Source organism: Tyto alba, unplaced genomic scaffold (genome assembly GCF_018691265.1).
Source record: "Tyto alba isolate M040663 unplaced genomic scaffold, T.alba_DEE_v4.0 Super-Scaffold_21, whole genome shotgun sequence".
Lineage (NCBI taxonomy): Eukaryota > Metazoa > Chordata > Aves > Strigiformes > Tytonidae > Tyto > Tyto alba.
The window spans coordinates 13,182,913-13,202,174 of NW_024881295.1; the positions used below are offsets into that span (position 1 = coordinate 13,182,913).

Sequence of the window (19,262 nt, forward strand, 5' to 3'; positions counted from 1 at the left end):
TTATCTATGGTACTTGCTTCAAGATCATTAGAGTGCTAATTACTTCATGATACATACAGGACAACACAGCAGTTAAAGCTCTAGACAAGAGTTTCTGTTTGTCAGTCTGTGAGTCTGACTTCTGAGTGGTGAGCTTCTCAGAGGGCACTCTCTTAATGGTATCTTCAATGCAAGGTAAAAACCACCAAAACTCTACAAGATGAAAAAAAAAAAAAAATCTAATAATTCATACATCTTCACCTTCTTTTTGGTTATCTCATTACGTAGAGAATGTATTTGTATCTGAAACCAAAGATGTTTATTGAAACCTGGTGTTTTCTACAGAAACCACTCTCTAGGAAGCTTAGTTGTCAATCCCTTACACCAAGAGAAGCGGCTTGCAGGATGAATATATATGTTTATTAACACTTTGAGGAACCCAGACTCTTCCAGCCAGTGAATTCCCAGATTTGGATACATTCCTCAGTCCTGTCCCAACCTCCTGTCAGCACAGAGCCCCAAACTACACACTCATTTCCAAGGGAAAGAAAGGTGGGCATGTGGGCAAAAAATAAGCCATAGGAAATGATCAGTCCACCATGTGCCCAGGTAGAATGACTGGAGGACTAATGTCCAAATGAGCCACTGTGACATTCTCCAGTCATGAACATGCATGACTGTGAACACAAACTCGTATTTTCAAATTCTTTGTGTCTATAGGATTTAGTATGGCCTGCACCATGCATTTGGGTTAAAGCCTAACTCCTTGATGGACAGATTATGTCTCAGATGTCAAATGACAGTGAAATTACACAAGCAGCACTGTACTCAATGTCTTTTTGTGTTCCTCAGGCCTCTAAATTTCTCATGTGCAAGAATAAACAATATGTGTTTAAGAATAAACAATGAATAAATGAATAAGCAGAGAGTTTTGATCTCTTGCCTTACCGCCAGTCTGCCCCTGAGGGCTGTTCCTATCTGAAACATGAGCTCCCTGCCAGTGAAGCTTGAGATGAACATACCCATGTAGCTGTGGGCTTGCAAGGGCTGGTGCACTGACCTGTGATCTGTGTAAGCAGATTGTGAAGCTTTTCTGGTAAAGAAAGATGTCATACATGAGAACACAGCAGTGTGCTTGAGGATGTAGGTTTGTAATTAAGTTTCAATTGGGATAGAAAATATCCTGTTTCTTAATGCTTTTTGGTTTTGTGAAACGAGCTTGTATTAACTATGAGAGAGTTTCATTTGGGATCAAGGTTGCTCTGAACACATATCACATATAATTAAATTATTGTCTATCTTAGTTATCAAGAGCCAACTATTGTATTATTTATTCATCATCTTAACACTTTCTCATAGGGCACCTATGAGATAAGGAAGAACTGATAGCTTTCCTGGTCACAGAATGGCTGAAGATTGCATATACTGGAGTAGCAATTTGAAATCTCTAATATCTAGATCCATGTGACTTGTTGAAAAATTAGGGAAGGAAAGACAGTGAGGGAGCTGGGGTTTCAGTCCTACTCTTCCGAACAGTCTCTTCAAGTTCCAGAACAATGGAATTATAATACTGATCTCTTTTTTCTTCCTTTCTCCAATTGTGAATTTGCTTTGTTCACAATTTTCTTCAACATCCCCCCACTTATGACCTTTCCCTTATCCCTCCTGTTCCAGGTTGCCAGTTCTCCTCTAATATTATACTAGACACTAGACTTCCATTCCCCAAAGGAGAGACATCTGTCTCATATGCAATTCTGGTGAGATACATAAATAGAGGCCTTATAAAGGTCTGTTCTGCAATCTGTATTTTAAAACTAATGTTTTATTGCTATCAGCATACTTTGGAAAGGTGGCTATGATTATTGCCATTCAGACTTTACATTTTTAGTTTTCTGGTTCTGGAAAAATATTTAGAAAGGGTTTCAGCTGTTCTTGTTGCCAACACAGCAGTTATAAATGCTATTTAAGCAGCAGTGTGTATAAGAGTTTATATGTTCCTTAGGAAGCAAATAGAAAATACAAACCTTTAATAATGTATAAGGATTCAGGACTGAAAGATTTGTACCTACATCTAGAAAAAAGCTGAGACCTGCACCCTGCACTCCCTTTTCTTCCAAATGAGTTATATGAACAATAATATAAGAAAACCTCACCAAAATCAACCAGATCTTATTATTAAGATCCCTTAATGTCAGGATATTTTATGGGTATGAATTTAAGGATGCGTAATAGTTCCTGTTCCATTCAAAGATAATCTGCTGCATAAATGTCTTAATATAACATGGGTCAATTGTTTTAATTAGGATTATTAAGTCTCTTATTCCCTCAGTTTTGTGTGATGGCAATTCCTAAGTCTAAGTATAACCGGTATCTCTTGTAACTTCAGAAAACCCCAGGATGTTATGCTTTGAAAAGTTCATAATAGTTAACTTTTGAAATAGTGACTTTTTGAAACCATTCCACATTTTTCATAACTTCAAAGCTTTCATTAAAAAGAATTGTAACATCTACTATTTGTGTAAGAATGGCATACTGACATACAGACTTGGAAAATATCTTGCACTTGGTGTGTAATAAATCTGCTTTTCAGATTTGTTGAACATATTAAACCATTCTTACTGGAAAGGAAAATAATCTTTGAATTTTGTCTTACTATAACTGGAGCATTAATGTGCTGATTATTTGAAATTAATGAGAGATATACAGTTGACAGAACATTCATTTTATTTCCTTCACTTTTATTTCCTCTGTTTCAAAAATCATGTTTTTCTTTTTTCTGCACAACTTAGTAAAGAATAGGGAGTAAGGAATATAGTAGAGATTTTAAGACAGACTACAGCCTGGAAAACATACAAGTAGGGGAGTTTTTTTTACAATAATTGACTTTTTTTATTCGATGAATGAAGCAAAAAAAAGAATTAGTACCATTTTTGGAGAATGTAAAGGGGGAAACATGAATTTCTTCCAATGACTAGGAGTATCGAAAGACCTTGTTTTCTGCCAGCAGGTAACTTGAGTCTTTAGAGACAGTTAAAGATCTGTCTATCTATTCTGAAACTACAAAGAAAGTTGCTTTTAATTCAACACATATATTTGAAGATGAAATTATGAAACTTCTTTTGCTAAGTGTCATCATTTTGATAGGTTTTCCACCAGCTGCAGTACTAGCAAAACATGAAACAAACTTTATCATGTGAACATTAAATATTCAGTCTAATACTAATATCAAGTGCTGATTTTCTTCCAATTTTAATGCAGCTGGAAGCTGACAATGAAGTCCAATCTAAGCTCTAATGTTGCCGATGCAATAAAAATGATAATTTTCATTGCAGTAACAGTAATGGTAGATACAAAATTCTTTTCAGAAATCCAAAATTTGAGCCAATTTGGCTCAGGTACATTTGTACCAACTTCATGATTCCAATGAGCCTTCAAGCCTGTAAATGCAGAAGCAGAGATTCAACAAAATTCATATTTTAATTTGAAAGAAAATTACATCTCATCGTGTAAATGTTCTGAAGAGATAGAGTTGGTGACCTTCTTAAGAGAAATAACCATGGCCACTCAGTAACAACCAAACAAGAAGAATGAGAAAACTGTACTGGAAGAATATTACAGAAAGATACTTGATAATGTGTTTTTGCAGGCACAAAGCAAGTCTTTAACAGTAGATAGTTCTGACTGTAAATAGGGAGATATAACTTTAATACTAGGTATACTATACTCCTGGCTGCAGTAAAAACCTATTGTGAGATACGGTTTGACAATTTTAATTTTTGTTTTAGTTATATATGCCTATTCTTCACTTATTATCTTAAAATATGGTGTACTGATGACAATAAAAAGGAGATGGATTCACAGGCAGCTATGACAATGTGAATGGCTTTCAAAGTGGTAGACAGAGAAGGAGGGGATTTTTAGGAATAAAGATAATGTGTGTTGGAATGTATTCCCTGTACAACAAAAAAATTCTGTTATGGGCAAAAGAGTAAGAAGTTGCAACTAAACCTCAAACAGATTCAGAATATAAGTAAAATTTCAGTAAAGTTTTCGATTGAGTTGTACACCTTTGCTTTCTTATAATGCTTATTCCTCCCTGAGTTTCAACTTTCCAAAAGAAAAAAAAAATTCCAAGTTCATCATGGAGAATGTAGAGGGAAAATTGACTATATTGTAATTACCTTTTCCAGTTTAATTTCACAGGCCTTACAAAAAATGAGTAAGGGTTTTCAGCCAGATCAGATTGTTTATTCTGCCCAAACTCCATCCCTCTGATCAGCTTTTGTTGCAGACTCTGGTATCACAGATTCCCTCTTTTATAGAGATAGGAAATTAAAGAAAAATGGTACATTTTTAAAGGTAGATTGATAGGGAAGATAGGAAGACTATCTAATCCTACAATATTAAATGTTTTTATTATTGCAATCCTTGCTACAGTTTTGCTGTATAGAAACTGCATTATAAAGAAGAGAGAAGTTAATTCTACAGAACAGAGCAGTATATTGCAAAATGTCATATATTTGCATCTCATAAGGGATTGATCTGGTGGAATAAATGTTGAAACTGAAAGTCATCTAACTGCTTTGTCTTTTCCACTGTTTCCTCTCTTCTTTATTGTTAGTTTATGTTCAATATTTTGCTTGAATTAAGTGCTTTTTTTACAATCCAGAATTTCTAGTGTTATGTCCCTGCTTCTGTTAGCACTTAAATTTATATCCAAAATATCATCTACTATTCTGTACTGCAGACATGAACTACACTCACAACAGGCCATCTTCGTTATAGCAGCCCTGGGTTGTATAACATTTTTAATAAAATTACTCTTATTTTCAATAAAGAAATAATCACATATTCAAATAAATACCATGCAAAGACAGTTGTTCCTTCTAAAAGGACTCCAGCAGCAACATAGGCACTAAAAGGGCTGGATTTGTGCTGGATGCATCTCAGTAGCAGCTGTGGGGTGAAAAGAGAATGTCCCATAGGTAATGCAGCTTTCTGTGAAGAACCAAGGAGCACAGAATATGCTCTCCATGATTCATCATTCTTCCTCTTCAAGTGCATGATGCAGATTCTGTAATAAATGGGCATCTGTAAAAAGCATTGTCAAGGGACATTGTTACAAGGGCAGCAGTCTGCTTTCTGCTTGCGGGAAAGAAACTCTGCATGATGAGCGCCTCTCTGCACATAAATTAGTACAACACTCCCAGAATCTTCATACTGAGTGACCATAAAGATGAACAACCTGATGAAAAATGTGCTCTAGTTAATGCAAATCTGAAGAAATTCAGTATATATCAAAAGAACTATTTAATCTATTTCAGTTTCATTCAAATGCTTGCAACACTACAACTTCATCTTCTGCAATAAGGCTTTGTAAATTAGCATGCAGGTATAATTAAAATATAAATATAATATTAGGTAAAATTACAAAGGAAAGTAAAAGTATGCTTGCTGCCTCACCTGTAACACTGTACTGCCTTTGACATTTTGACCATTACTAGTACCTCTAGAAGCAGTTGAAAAATACATGAAAAAAAAAAAAACAAACCCAAACAGTAGATTACTTTCAGTCACTACAGACCTAAATTATTTTTAAGGTGGTGATTGACTGATGACAGTTTCTGCACTCTCGTGAGTAATTCAGAAATAAATCAACTAAAAACACCCATTTCATCTTTTTCTTCCTTTTTTATTTGTTTAGGCCACCATATCAAAATGTGTGTTTCAGAAAACATGGAAACACTTCTGTATTGGAGATATTGGTGTTCAGATGCTGATCATTCAATAGTTTATTCCAGTTACAGGGAGTTTCCTCCACAGATTTTTTCCCCCATATATCCTCTGACAAAGCCTGAATGTTGTCCAGAATGGCAATATGAAACTTGGTGTCCTCAGTTTTCATGAATTTCACAAAATCTATGGCAAACTGACTTTGGTCTATCACATTTAGAGTCTCACTCACAGACTTGCTGACAAGTACATAGAGGTTGTCATCTTTGAAGTAATGTATCTGGAGGAGAAATATCCCTGTAACCTGAGTGGTAAATGGAGTCAGTGAAAAAGTCCATTCTGACTTCAAAAGGCTGTTCCAGTGATTTTAAGGCTGGTACTGATGAGCCTCAATACAGGCCATAAACATCTGCCTCTTCCCCAGGCTTTTTTTGAACATGCAGCAGTTCCCTAGAGGAAAGTGGCAGCTCACTTAAGCCTTCAAGCCCTTCTGGAGGGCCTCTCGCCATAGTTACCTCTCATCTAGCATCACACTGTGCAGCTGGGATTTGCTGGTTACCCCACACAGGTGGTCAAACTCAACAGAGAATTTGTCCTGACAGTCAAAGCAGCTGTTTCCCCCTAAGTCGTTCCAGGGGGTTGGTAGCACAATGTGCCTGTTTATTTGGCTGGGGGTGAAATTGTTCTCGTGACAAGTCTCCATGCGGGCAGTCTTCTGCCTCACCACCTTGACATCTTGGACCAGAGCGGAGAGATCTTGGACAACTCTGGCCAAAGTCCCTGGGAGGAGGCTGGCGCAGGCGGCCACAAACGAGAGATGCCTTCTCCAGCTTGTGCAGCTCCTGCCTTGCGCACGTGCTGGGGGTGAGGGCTATCCAAAGGGCAGGAGACTGCAGGTGAGGGGAGGGCACATGGGTCTCTTCGTGCTGGAGGGGAAAGGCACAAGATGGTGGCGGGAAGGGGCCTGGGCTGAGGGCACACAGTTTGTGACCTCACAGTGGCACCGGGGCAGCGCTGGTGGGGGCCAAGGTTGGGGGCAAGGGTAGGGAAAGGCCTCCACCGGCAACCAGACCAAGCTGAGGTGATGTCCTGCCAAACGCTGCCAATGTCACCGCAGTGAAAAGACCTGAGCAGGCGATGCAGAGCCACCATGGAGGAGAACAGATATCCTTCTTCTGTTCTACCTCCTCCTCCTTTTGCTGCTCTACCTCCTCTCCTCTCCCTGTCTTGAGACAGCTGCCATTGTGTCACCTCCCCTGCATGCCTCTTTGTCCCCAGGCCTGTGCCTGGCCCGTGTGTGCATGGGACCCCCTGGTCCCTGTGGGACCAACTGAGGTTGGCTGGGTGGGCGCAGTGCTGGGCACATTCACCTCACTGAGGTTTGTTCTTGGTACTCTTCTTCCTGCCATTCTCCACAGCTGCTGAATCTCCCCAGCCTCCTCTCCTCTCACTGCACCCTGTTCTTTACCCTGACTACCCCTTGTTTTCCTTCATGCTCTCCCCTTCTCTTTCTCTTGCCCTTTTTGTCACCTTTGCCATCAGTGTCTCTGGGTGCAGAGCAAAAATGACTTCCTGCGTGCTTCAGAGCCTGCTTCATTCTCAGAAATTAGAAGACAAGGATGAGAAAAACAAAGTGGAAACTTTTTAGGTTTAAAAATATTAGACTTCTTTCCTTCCCCCCCTCATTAGAAGGCAATGACATAGGCCAGAAGTTTCCTTAACCTGGTCTCTTATACGTGGTTTTTGTCCATCATTCAGAATGAGTTCAGGACTGGGAAGATTGATTTAGATAGCACAATGAAGCTGCTTGAAAAACTGCAAATATCTTTTGATTTTGAACATGTAAAACATGTTTTCAAGGTGAGGAATATGTAGATTAAGCAATTAAATATGTTTAGAAGTCTAGTTACATAAGTGTCTTATATTTGCTGACTTCTTAAAATTAATGTTTTGAGAAATGAATTTCATGCTAGTAGGGTGTGCAAACTCAGCAAATAATTTGCCTCGTCCAGGTTCTTTTGTTTCTATGTGAAATAGATAACTGAGTGGTTGCATTAGAATCATAGAATCATTTAGGTTGGAAAAGACCTTTAAGATCATTGAGTCCAACCATTAACCTAACACTGCCAAGTCCACAACTGAACCATGTCCCTAAGCACCACATCTATGCATCTTTTAAATACCTCTAGGGCTGGTGACTCCACCACTTTCCTGGGCAGTCTGTTCTAATTCTTATAACACTTTCAGTGAAGCAATTTTTTCCCAATATCCAATTTAACTCTCCCCTGGTGCAACCTGAGGCCATTTCCTCTTGTCCTATTACTTGTTCCTTGGGAGAAGAGACCAACACCCAAGAAACACCATCTCTTCACCACACCAAAATAGTGTAGAGTGATGGAGACTATGAAGGTCTTGATTCCCAACTTTTTTGTAACATAGCCCCACTTCAGAAAAATTAAAACATTCTGGTTTCATCCCATCCAGCTGCCTCCGTGATCAAGCTAAGTAGCTCAGGCATGCCTGTCTGATGCTGGTAGAGCCATTAAAGTGACTTCCTAAAAATCCTTTTGCTAATATGAGGACAAAATGGAGTTGTTTGATCTACTCAGGCTTCAGGACAACATAGATCCAGCACACCTGTTCATTCATTTTTTCACTATACCTCTCCTCTGAATTACTTAAGAGGTGTGCCCAAATGGATGGGAATTGCACTCTAACCCCTAGGAAAGGATGTGTCCTTGAGATAGGGCAATGTTTAAGAGATTCTTACGAAGGTTATATGATACAGTTAGAAATTGGTCTTACTAATAAGTTAATTTAGTGTAGGTAAGCAAACTAACATCAAGTGGATGCAAATCCAGTGAACAAATACTGCAAAATTGACTGCCTTTGGACATATTGGGTTTTCATGTTCTTCAGGTCCCCTCTAGTAATTACTCAAAAGATCTATGATTTTTCCTTTTACTTCATTTTTTTAAAACAAGATTAGCTGTTTGGTAAAGCTGTTTTCCTAAAAGAATGATGCCAAGTGGCTATATATATGTGATTTCTTTGAGAATTTTGTAACCAGCTGGATGATTCTGTCCACATTCAACAGAGGAGAATTAATTATGGCAAGTCAGAAACTTTTAGGTCACATGCTGACAAGCAGGCAGGCAGAGGGAAGTCATTAAGTTCTCCTAAGTCTATCTTGTTCCTCTCTCATTGTTTTCTGCCTTGGCAAGCCAAGGTAAAACTGGCAGTGTGAACACAACACGTGCTAAAGAAGCTGTCTGTGTTTTTTGAACTTGCACTGCATTGAGAGAATTGCCAACCTTGAGAATTTCATGAGAACTTGAAATTTTTGTCATTGTTTCCTATGTTTTCCACCCACTTCGCTTTATGATGGAAATTTGAGAGAGATGATCAATTGTAGGTAGAGAAGAAAGTAATTATGTGAGGAAGTATCCTTCATAGAACAAGTCTGAACTAGTTATATTTAACAATATAATATACTCAACAGTCTGATCTAGTTATTTGTAGCAGTACTGTTAAAGTGGTATTTGCTATTTCAGAGAGAATTGAGTATATTCAGTAGTTTTGGGACTCAAATTGTTCACCAGTATAACAATATGTAAAAATGCAAAGCAGTCTGGAAGGAAATCTTACTGGCATTGTCAGTAACTACACATCAACAGTTAATTGAATGGTAATACATGACAAAATCAATTTTATAGTAAACATAGCTTTTAAAAAATAATCTGATTTTTTCTTATCTACTCTGAATATATTTTACTGTAGTGCTCCTCTGAGCAATATCAGAATTATAAACATTAAGATTTTTAAGGAATAATACATTTTAATATAATTCCTTTCAAGACTAGGTTTTTGTCAAGACACTTCTTTTTCTGAATAGCAAAAATTTGATATTAGCAAAGAATAATAAAAATCTACTAACAAAAATTGTATAACAATCTTTTCTTTTTTTAATATCTACACGATTTTCATAACTTTATTTTGAAAAGCTCTTCTGTGTAATATTATTGCTTGTATTTCATCAAGAGGGAACTGAGATAGAAAATTAAATTTTTTTGCCCAGCTTCTGTTTGTGCCAATACTTAAGTAAATGTCTCTTGAGTGTTGATAGATTATTTAATTTGAAAATAAGTTAGTATTTTCTTTTTCTATTTAACAGTTATGAGTAAATTTGCAGTTTTCTTAAAGATGTTAAAAATTAGATTGAGGATGTCAACCTTAGACATGGGATTTCTCAAGCAGTAATGAAATGCATATTATTAACATTTGTACTGAATTGTTTTCTCGCTGGCAATTTCTGTTAAATATGTTCCTTACTATTCTCCTTCACAAACTCAAAGCAAATACTTAAATACTGACTTGTAAAATTTTTGGCTAGAACTCCTCATGAAGTTTACTTTTGTAATTGTTTTGATTATCTCATGTATTTTATTGTTGTACTTATTAAGACATCTCTTAGTAGAAACTGTACTGCATAGGAAGAAGTTGGTAATGTATCATTGAGCTTTTAGTTTTTATGGTGTCTCCTGAAAACTAGTCTAATTTAGTAGTGATAAAAAACTTCATCAAAGAGCAGCCAGAGCTCAAGTAAGCCATTTCAGCTCTATTGACACTTTTGGGGAAGCTCTACTAACCAGAGTAGGTGCCATGTTATTAGATGCTAGGATTTAGCCTCTTTGGTAGTCTCAGTTTAAGGAGCCAACAGTTACGAATTTTGATCAGCTTACAGTGATAATCAATGAGGCAATGAATTCCCATTTATTTCTGATTTTTGTGAGTAACTTTGTCAGTAAAGTTCCAAAGTTTCTCTTAATTTGGCAACTTTTAAGAATAATACAGGCTAAAATATTAGAAATTTTGATATTTCATTGGCACAATTACATACTTTGTGTAGAAAATTTTAAAGGATAAATAAAATTGTTAAGTTTGAAAAAAATGTAAATGGTAGAAATGGTAAAGAGTATTATTCTACTCAAACTCTTTTGCCCTTTTGATTTTTCTAGTGGCTTTTATACTATAACTAAGATTAATTAATGTGCTAACATTTTGTAAGGTCTATGAAAACAAGCTTACAGTTTAAGAATTCTGAAAGTGTGAATAATTAATCTGAGTTAAACATTCTGGCTTGTTAAGAATAGAACACGATGTCATAGGTTATAATAAAGTATCTTGTCTCCAAACTTTAATAGTGCTTCTTATCTGATGTATTGAAAGACTTGGATCTCATGATAATTTGGTCATCCTTATTTAATTTCTTAGATTACTCTTTGCTGTATGTTGTATGTAAATTTAACTGACAGCATTTACAATATAGTTTAAATTTCTGTTGGAAAGGTATTATATTAAATATATTTTCTATTTGATAATTTTTATGCTGCAGATTTATTTTATAGCATAACATTTTAGAGGTTTTATATAATTCTTTTTAATATTGCATATGTGTTACATAGAAATATATTTAATTACTTAGATGTTAATTATGTCATATGGTACATTTTAGTTTGTATAAAATAATTTTAACACAGAAAGTCAAATCTGAAAATTGCATATAGAAGTAGAATAATATAATTTGATAATGCATTGTAGTCACTGTTGTGTGAGGTTTTCTTCTTTTATGATTGGTTTTAAGAGTGTTTTATGTGTATCTTTGTATCATTGCATATGTTTGTTTTGACTGTTTTGATTTATCTTTTTTTTTCCAGAAAACGGTTGACAAACGGAAGGTACACACGATTAACATGGAAGACTTCAGGGCAATTTATCGAACTCTTGTACACAGATCTGAATTTCACGAAATTTTCCGTGCTTATTCTCCAAACTGCAAAATTCTAGCTGACACTGAGCTCATTGATTTTCTTAAAAAAGAACAATTTGAAACTGAAGCTTGTGAAACAACTGCCTTAGAAATCATTCTGAAGTATGAACCCATTGAAGAAGGTATGAATAGTTTATGTATTTGATTTCTAGCTTGTTTATTGTGCTTCTGCCAGTGACTGTGTTTATATTTTTGAATACTCATCTGACTATGCAAATTGAACATTTTAAAGAAAACTAATGTAAGCAATTATAATTATTTCTGTTATATAATAGCTTTTGTAAGCACTTGTACAAAATGTTAATTTTTTGAAAAGCAGATCTTTAAACATTGTGAATGTAATAATACAAGAAAGCATTAACAAAGCACAATAAATGTACACAGCATATTGCTTAGTGATGGCATGTTATATTACTTACTAGATCTGTCATTGTTACTCCTTGTTGCAACAGACACTGCACTAAAACTTTTTAAAGCTCACTGAAACATGTGAATGACCATTGTTAGGCAGCCAGACTGAATTTTTTTGTTTAGCTAAGTGTTCAAAAACAGTTTTGCCTAATTAATTAGAGGAATATAAATATTGGATTACAAAGATAAAAAAATAGATATTGTGTTTTGTTAGCAACTGATCTGTTCAGCACAGGATATTTCTCTTAGAGCAAATCAACTATAATCAAATCAGTAACAGTGGATGAATTATTATTAAAAAAAAAAAAATCAGTATTAAAATTGAAGACTGAAGACAGTATTTTTGAACACTAGAAAATCTCAGAATTTAATGTTATGTAATTTAGTTTGGTTTAACTACTTAGTACTGTGATTCACAATCCCAATAAAGTGAAAAAAAGTTTACTTAATCCCATTGCATTTCAAAATATATTTTACACCAAGATTGTTTTCATCCTACTTAGGGGTCATGTTAATTGTTACAACGTTGTTGATGTAGTTGAGCATTTTCCTAAAGTTTATCTTACAAATGGAAAGGATACATGCTATTGGAGTTTGATACTGTACTTCCATTTTGTATTACTTAAACCTACAATTAATTTTAATAGAATGCTCTCCATGAATCATACTTTTTACACTTGGCATGACTATATTTGAATGTCATATGGCAGAAAGTTTAAGTGTAGAAGTAATCTAATAACAGGTTTCACAGAAGACAACTTCTAAGTATGTAGCTATTGAGAAGGTTATATCTCCTTTCCTTTACTGAGAAAGACTGAAAACTTAGTTACACTGGTTTTTGTTCAGCTGGATGTGGTTGGTAATGATATCAGGGATGCATTGAAGCCATCTTGCAGACATGGTGGATCCTCAGCATATTCAGCAGGCATGGAGTCTGATTATTAATCTGTTCCATCATACGTCTATTGATGTCATTATCCACACTACTGGAGTTAAAGCTATAACTAATTATTATGATCTCTCGAGCTGAAATGCCATTTCTGTTTTGTTCTGTGATCAGTTTCTAAGAGTAGGTTTCTAAATGCAGACGTCTACTGTCACAGAATTATGGAACTATTCAGATGGGAAAGGACCTCAGGAGGACAGCTATTTCAGCCTTCTGCTCAAAACAAAGTTAACATTAAATTCAGAATGGGTTTCTCAGAGCTTTTTTTTCAGTCAAAACTTGAAAACCCCTAAGGATATAGATCCACAGTCTCCTTTATATGCCCAGAACTGGCTTCCAAGAGTCTTGTACCATGATTTTCACAGGGATGAAAGTGAGTCTGGCCAACCTGTAGTTCACTGAATTGAATCATAGCATCATAGAACCATGGAAAATTTTGGGTTGGAAGGCATCTTTAAAGGTCATCTCATCCAAAACTCCTGCAATGAGCAAGGACATCTTCAACTACAGCAGGTTGCTCAGAGCCCCATCCAACCTGACCTTGAATTTATCCAGGGATGAGACATCTACCAGCTCTCTGGTTAACCTCTTCGAGGGTTTCATCACCCTCATAATGAAAAATTTCTTCCATATATCTAGTCTGAATCTACCCTCTTTCAGTTTAAAATCATTACCCCTTGTCCCATCTCTACAGGCCCTACTAAAAGGTCTCTCCCTATCCTTCTTGTAAGCCCCCTTTAAACATTAAAATGCCACAATAACATCTCCCCGGAGCCTTCTCTACTCCAGGCTGAATAACCCAATCTCTCTCAGCCTGTCCTCTCAGGGTGAGGTGTTCCATCCCTCTGATGATTTTTGTGACCCTTCTCTGAACCCACTCCAACAGGTCCATGTTTTTCCTGTGCTGAGGACTCCAGAGCTGAACACAGTATTCCAGGTGGGGTCTCACCAGCATGGAGTAGGGAGGCAGAATCATCTTCCTCAGCCTGATGGTCACTCTGCTATCTATGCAGCACAGGATATGGTTGGCTTTCTGGATGTGAGCGCAAAAAGTCCCTACCCTTTTCGAAAATGAGTGCAACATTTGTTCCTCTCCAGTCATGGGGGCCTCCCTTGATCTCTATACCCTACAAAAGATGATAAAGAAATGGCTTTGCAGTAATATCAGCCAACATTCTTAACACCCTCCGATGCATCTCACTAAGTCCCATGGACTTTTATATCTTGAGTTCTCCTTAGTAATCTCTCTTTTATCTCAATCTCTATGTGCTGGTGGTTTCTTTTCTCCCTGAACCCTGTCTGTAGACACAAAGCCTATGCCTTGTTGATGAAGGCTGAGAAAAAGACAGCACTGAGTACTTCAGCATTATCTGTTTTTGCTGTCACTAAACCACTTGCCCTGTTCAACAGCAGGCCCATTTATTCCTTTTTAAAATTGTAGCCAATGCAGCAGTAGAAGTGCTCCACGTTGCCACTGATGTCCCTTGCCAGTTTCAATTGTGATTGAGTTTTGGCTTTCAGAACACCATTTCATCATGTCTGAGCACTGTTTCTATATACCTCCCTTGTAACCTGCCCACACTTTAGCAGTTTAATAGTTTCCTTTTTATGCTATTTAACTTTTACTCTGTCTCACTGAATCCATGACATTGTTCTTGTTACAGTGGAAGGAAGATACTTAAACAGCTAGCACTGGAAATTCACCCTAGAATCTGGAGCTCAAGATGTGTTCTTACAGATTTCAATAACACTTTGCAGACAAAGTATTTTTCTAATCAATTAGTTCTTCTACTTATTAAGTCAGGTATACCTACAGAGCTCATAATTTCATCTTTGATTAGCTATCCTGGAAGGGTTTGTGTGTGGTTGCCATTTTTTTTTTAAGGAAAAGCTCCAGTTATATTTTGTTGAGTATTTAAAGTCATCAGAATAATATTCTGAAACCATTATGTAAAAACCTCATAAATTTATTATTTTAAAAGCCTTGTCTCACTTTTTATATATATATATTTTCTTTATTTTAATTTCCTTGTTTTTCATGTGCTCTCCTTTCTCTACTCTCTTCTCTGTTATTTTTTTTCTTTTTCCCTTGTCCTTCTATATATTCTGTTCTTCAACTTGCTGTAGGTTATTACAAACCGCTTTTATCTTTCTTAGGGTTCTTACCTGCCATTTTGTTTGTCTGCTCATTAGTGTCTTCTCCCAGTTGAGTCATTTAGTGATCATGCACACACCCTCCCCCACAAATCCAAAGACTTATATGTCACCTTGATGTGCTTGCAGAAGAAGTGCTATGTAAAATCTTCATAGGTGCCTGATCACCCTTCTGAATCATGAGAACTCTGAGATGAGTGGAGGTTTGTTAAATCTGTAGTATGCATATTCTTCTGCTTCAAGTTGTGGTGTAATATTTCTGCTGAATTTCTGTAATATGCATATTCTTCAGCTGCTGGAGGCTGCTTTAGGTTGTGGTGTAACATTTCTGCTTAGTTTCACTGAACATAACTTGAGGCAAAATTTGCAACTAAGATAAGAAAAGGAAATCAGAGCTGACTGCATTTTATTGCAAGCTGTTACTTTGTTCAGTGGAACATGAATCTCAGATGTTTAACTTTGTTAGTTTCCTTTGGTTCCCAGTCTTTTATAATGGGTGGAATTGAAAAATGTTTAAGAAAAATAAAATCAAGGAGGAGAAAATCTTTACTTTGGGATAATAACCCTGGAATATCTGTGCTGATCATTCCCATTGTGGTGAAAAGAAACTGAATCACTCTTTCAGCAAGAAGTATGAGAAATTTTGTGTTTCATTAAGTGCCACTCATTGTCCCATAATAGCTACAAACCTTTGATGCCTTATGCCATTACTACAATATTCATTATTGAATATATCTACCCTTTCTGAGAACATATATGTTTACTAATTTATTATATAATAACTTGCCAGTTCAAAAGGTTTCTTTTGTTTCAGGTTATCTATTTTGATGGGAAATTTAATAGCTATAAGGCGGTTAAACAATGAAGAATCTTTAGTTAGAAAACACATTTTAAATATCAACTAAAGTTTCTATAGTTTTAATTTAATGTCTAGTTTAAATTTCAGATGCTGAGCCAAATTCTTGTTTCTTCATCTGCGATAAAACTGTTTGTCTTGTAATTGGAAATAATCTTACTGAATGAAATAATAGTGATATTGTTCCTGCTCCTTTGAGTGAACTAGTTCTTCCACTCAAACATATTTATTGGAAAGTTCCAGTTATGATTGACATGATGGTTGGTTCTTATGGTGTTATGATAGACCACTTTGTGTAACTGTCACTCTGAATTTGGTATAGAATATTCTTCATCAGGATGATCTATTAGACTCATCTGCTATCCTTGTCCTGTGTATTTCAGAAGGAGGAAAGGGCAGATTTTGACACTTGATTGACTGTTTTGCTAATGGTAACAACCACTATCTGATAAACTTGATAGCACTAGTATGTCAAGATTAAGATGAAAACAGTGACTGGATTTTATATACAACATTGATAAATCCGTCTATAACATTTAGTGCATCCCTAATATTTGTGTGCAGAGAGGGAAGACCTTTCAATGCTATTGAGCCAGATAATTTGAATTAACTCTCTGAGGGTACTACTGTCTGTAGCTAGTTCAGGAACAGTATGGAATAAATTACTCTTCCAATTTAATTGTCTAATGGCAAAATGCTGCATCAACATATCATCTGTGTATGTGTGCTAAAGCCTGCATTTTTGGCTGAATGAACTATTTTGTGGAGTTGATCATAGAGGTGGTGAATATGTGATTCACACCTGACAGTTGTTTCTTACTAACATTCAAATGTCAGCTTTGCTCTACACAAACATTTGATTATCTCTCCATTTTAATATTAATTTTCAATAGAAGTCTTGAGTCATTAAATGAGATTAAAGAAAACATGCCAACCAAATGTACTTTATTTTTTTTAAGCTTGGTATCTCTCTCTTTTTTTTTAAAAAAAAAAATCTGTTGCTCATTGTTTAGTGTTTGCATGGATAGGATTAGAGGTACAGTGAGGAAGGTGCATCCCACCGTTATTTACAGTGTAGTGCCATTAAATGACTCTGCTCCTGTCTCTGCATTTTCCATCTAGTCAGTACAAAAACAGGTCAAAAAGATAATCCTGTCTTGAAAAACTTGTTTACTTTGTAAATAACATTATAAACTTGGTGTACCTGTCAGATAAAGAAATTGAGTAATCTAGAATGTATTTGTGAATCAATAAACCATCCTCAGTTTATTCCTAGGATATACATTATTTTAAACTTGTTTGCTGTATGTGCATGTATGTGTGAGACAGCAAGAGGGAGATCATGCATTTGTAGGAGAGAACTTTTGATCCTATTGACTAAAGTAAACCAAACTAAATATAATAGATACCTCTGCCAAATTCCCACATATTTCATAAAAAATCATATGAAATAAGAAAGATGACTTAAAAATCTCAACTAAGACAATGACTGAAGCTGGATTTATGAGACACAAGAATTCAGATGTGTGAAATGGTGTGCAAATATCCAGTTTTAGGAAAAGCTTTCAAGAAAATTGATTATGAGATACAAGCCCTTAGAAAAACAAATTGCAGCTCAGACAGATACTTTATTCCAATATGCACCAGTATTAGTTACAAGTGTGAGTTAGGTGGAAAATAGACTCCCTAGAATATAAACTCGAAGTATAAAAGGAATAACTGTATTTTTTCTTTAGCCGAAGAAATACTTCTGTCTTCTTTACTTTTCAGTTAGAGCATAAATGTTTTAGTCTGACATTAAATAACCAAATTTCATAATATGAAATTCCATCTGATTATGTTTGTGTCTTGAGGTTATCATTATTTGATACTTTTAAGAATTATTGGAGACTTACTCCTTCCAATATAAAGTAACATCCTTGACTCTGATTGCAAAGATTTCTCACGAGTTCATGGCTAAAATTCCCAGCACACATAGCTGTACCCATTTCAATATCTCTAGTGGCAAAGTAACATAAACATTTCATTACTAATTTGGCTATTAGGAAACAGAGAACACTCACATTTAAAAACAGGAAAAACACCATTCTCCACATTTCCCAGGCCCACTCAACTTCTGTTAAGGCTCCTCTCCTCCCCACTTCCTAGTCTCCACTTCAGTCCAGACAAGTCTCTTCCCACCTTGTCATTGCTAGAGGTTGTATTCAGTCCCTTCAGTGAGGAAACAGACATTGCAAGAGGCTGTGGTCAATGCATGGTGATTTCTTTCTGCCACTCCACTTCTGTCACACTTTCCTTTTGCTAAGGCTTCCTTCTTGCTTGTTTTGTCTGCTTCAGCATGGATCCTCCACAAGCCTTAGTCCCTTTGTTTTTTCTTTCTATAAGAAAAATACTTTCTAAGAAGTTCCAAGATAGGTAAGAAAGCAGAATGTAATAAACTCTAAAAAGCATAGGCACATAATGTAATCCAAATCTTTCAAATACTCAGGTTATATCCATAATTCTTCTCTGATATGTCAGTATTTGTATATATGGCAGGTTTGGAATTTACCATAACTGGAAGAATGAGGAGAAATGGGTTTAAGTTATATTTTGGGAAAAAAAAAAATATATATATATAAATTATTAATAAACTCTATTCTAGACTATCCAAAAGAGGAAGGCAAGAAACAAACACTGAACTTTGTAAACAACAAAAAGCTACAAGAAGACAGAAGTCTGTTCTTGCTTTCTCTTTTTCTTTCTTCAACAAATGGATATGTGTGCACACTAACTACTGCTAAAAGATCCTCATGGAGAAAAAGACTGAGGTTCCTCTAGGAAAGAAATGTGAGGGCTTGATGAAAGTATCTTTTCGATGTGGAGTAGTTATGGACACGAATACACATTTCTTTCAATGTAGAAGCAGAAAATGTTTGTAAATGGTCAGAAAATAACATGACTGTGTTATTCCTCAGAAATTAAAAAGCACCCCCTTCCATTCCAAACTGGCTTTGATATCTTCATCAGACAAAGATAAGAGAGAATTCTAAAGAAACCCAGTAGGTTTTCTCCACTGATAAGAGAGGGGTGAATGAATGGTAACAATAATAAAAAAAAATTAAGCTTATCTTTATCTTAGACTCTCAAACCTACGGTATCTTCAACCGAATATCAGATATCTGAGAATTTATTTTAGCAGATGGTATGCCATTTATGTACACGTGATGCTCTTTTGCATATCTTAATTGACAGAACTGCATATGCCACTAGAATTGTTAGTGCAAAGCCACTCCCTTTTTTCAGATAGGTCTTATCATTTACAAACTTGCCTGGAGTTTTGGTAGTTTTCCAGAAACATAATGATGACTTCA

At 35.9% G+C, this 19,262-nt stretch overlaps 2 protein-coding genes across 2 annotated transcripts in view; one reads left to right on the plus strand and one right to left on the minus strand.

Annotated features, from left to right (window-relative positions):
- Positions 1 to 5,692: 5,692 nt before the first annotated feature.
- CAPZA3 (capping actin protein of muscle Z-line subunit alpha 3) lies at positions 5,693 to 6,864 on the minus strand. The gene is given in 3 exon segments (XM_032986320.2): positions 5,693 to 6,478; positions 6,480 to 6,602; positions 6,709 to 6,864. Coding segments are annotated over 3 exon segments (1,065 nt in total).
- Positions 6,863 to 19,262, plus strand: part of PLCZ1 (phospholipase C zeta 1) — a 57,406-nt gene continuing 45,006 nt past the window's right edge. Inside the window, exons 1-3 of the mRNA XM_032986411.2 lie at positions 6,863 to 6,876; positions 7,449 to 7,572; positions 11,430 to 11,664. Coding sequence (XP_032842302.1) covers positions 6,863 to 6,876; positions 7,449 to 7,572; positions 11,430 to 11,664 — 373 coding nt within the window. The remainder of the gene's footprint in view (positions 6,877 to 7,448; positions 7,573 to 11,429; positions 11,665 to 19,262) is intronic.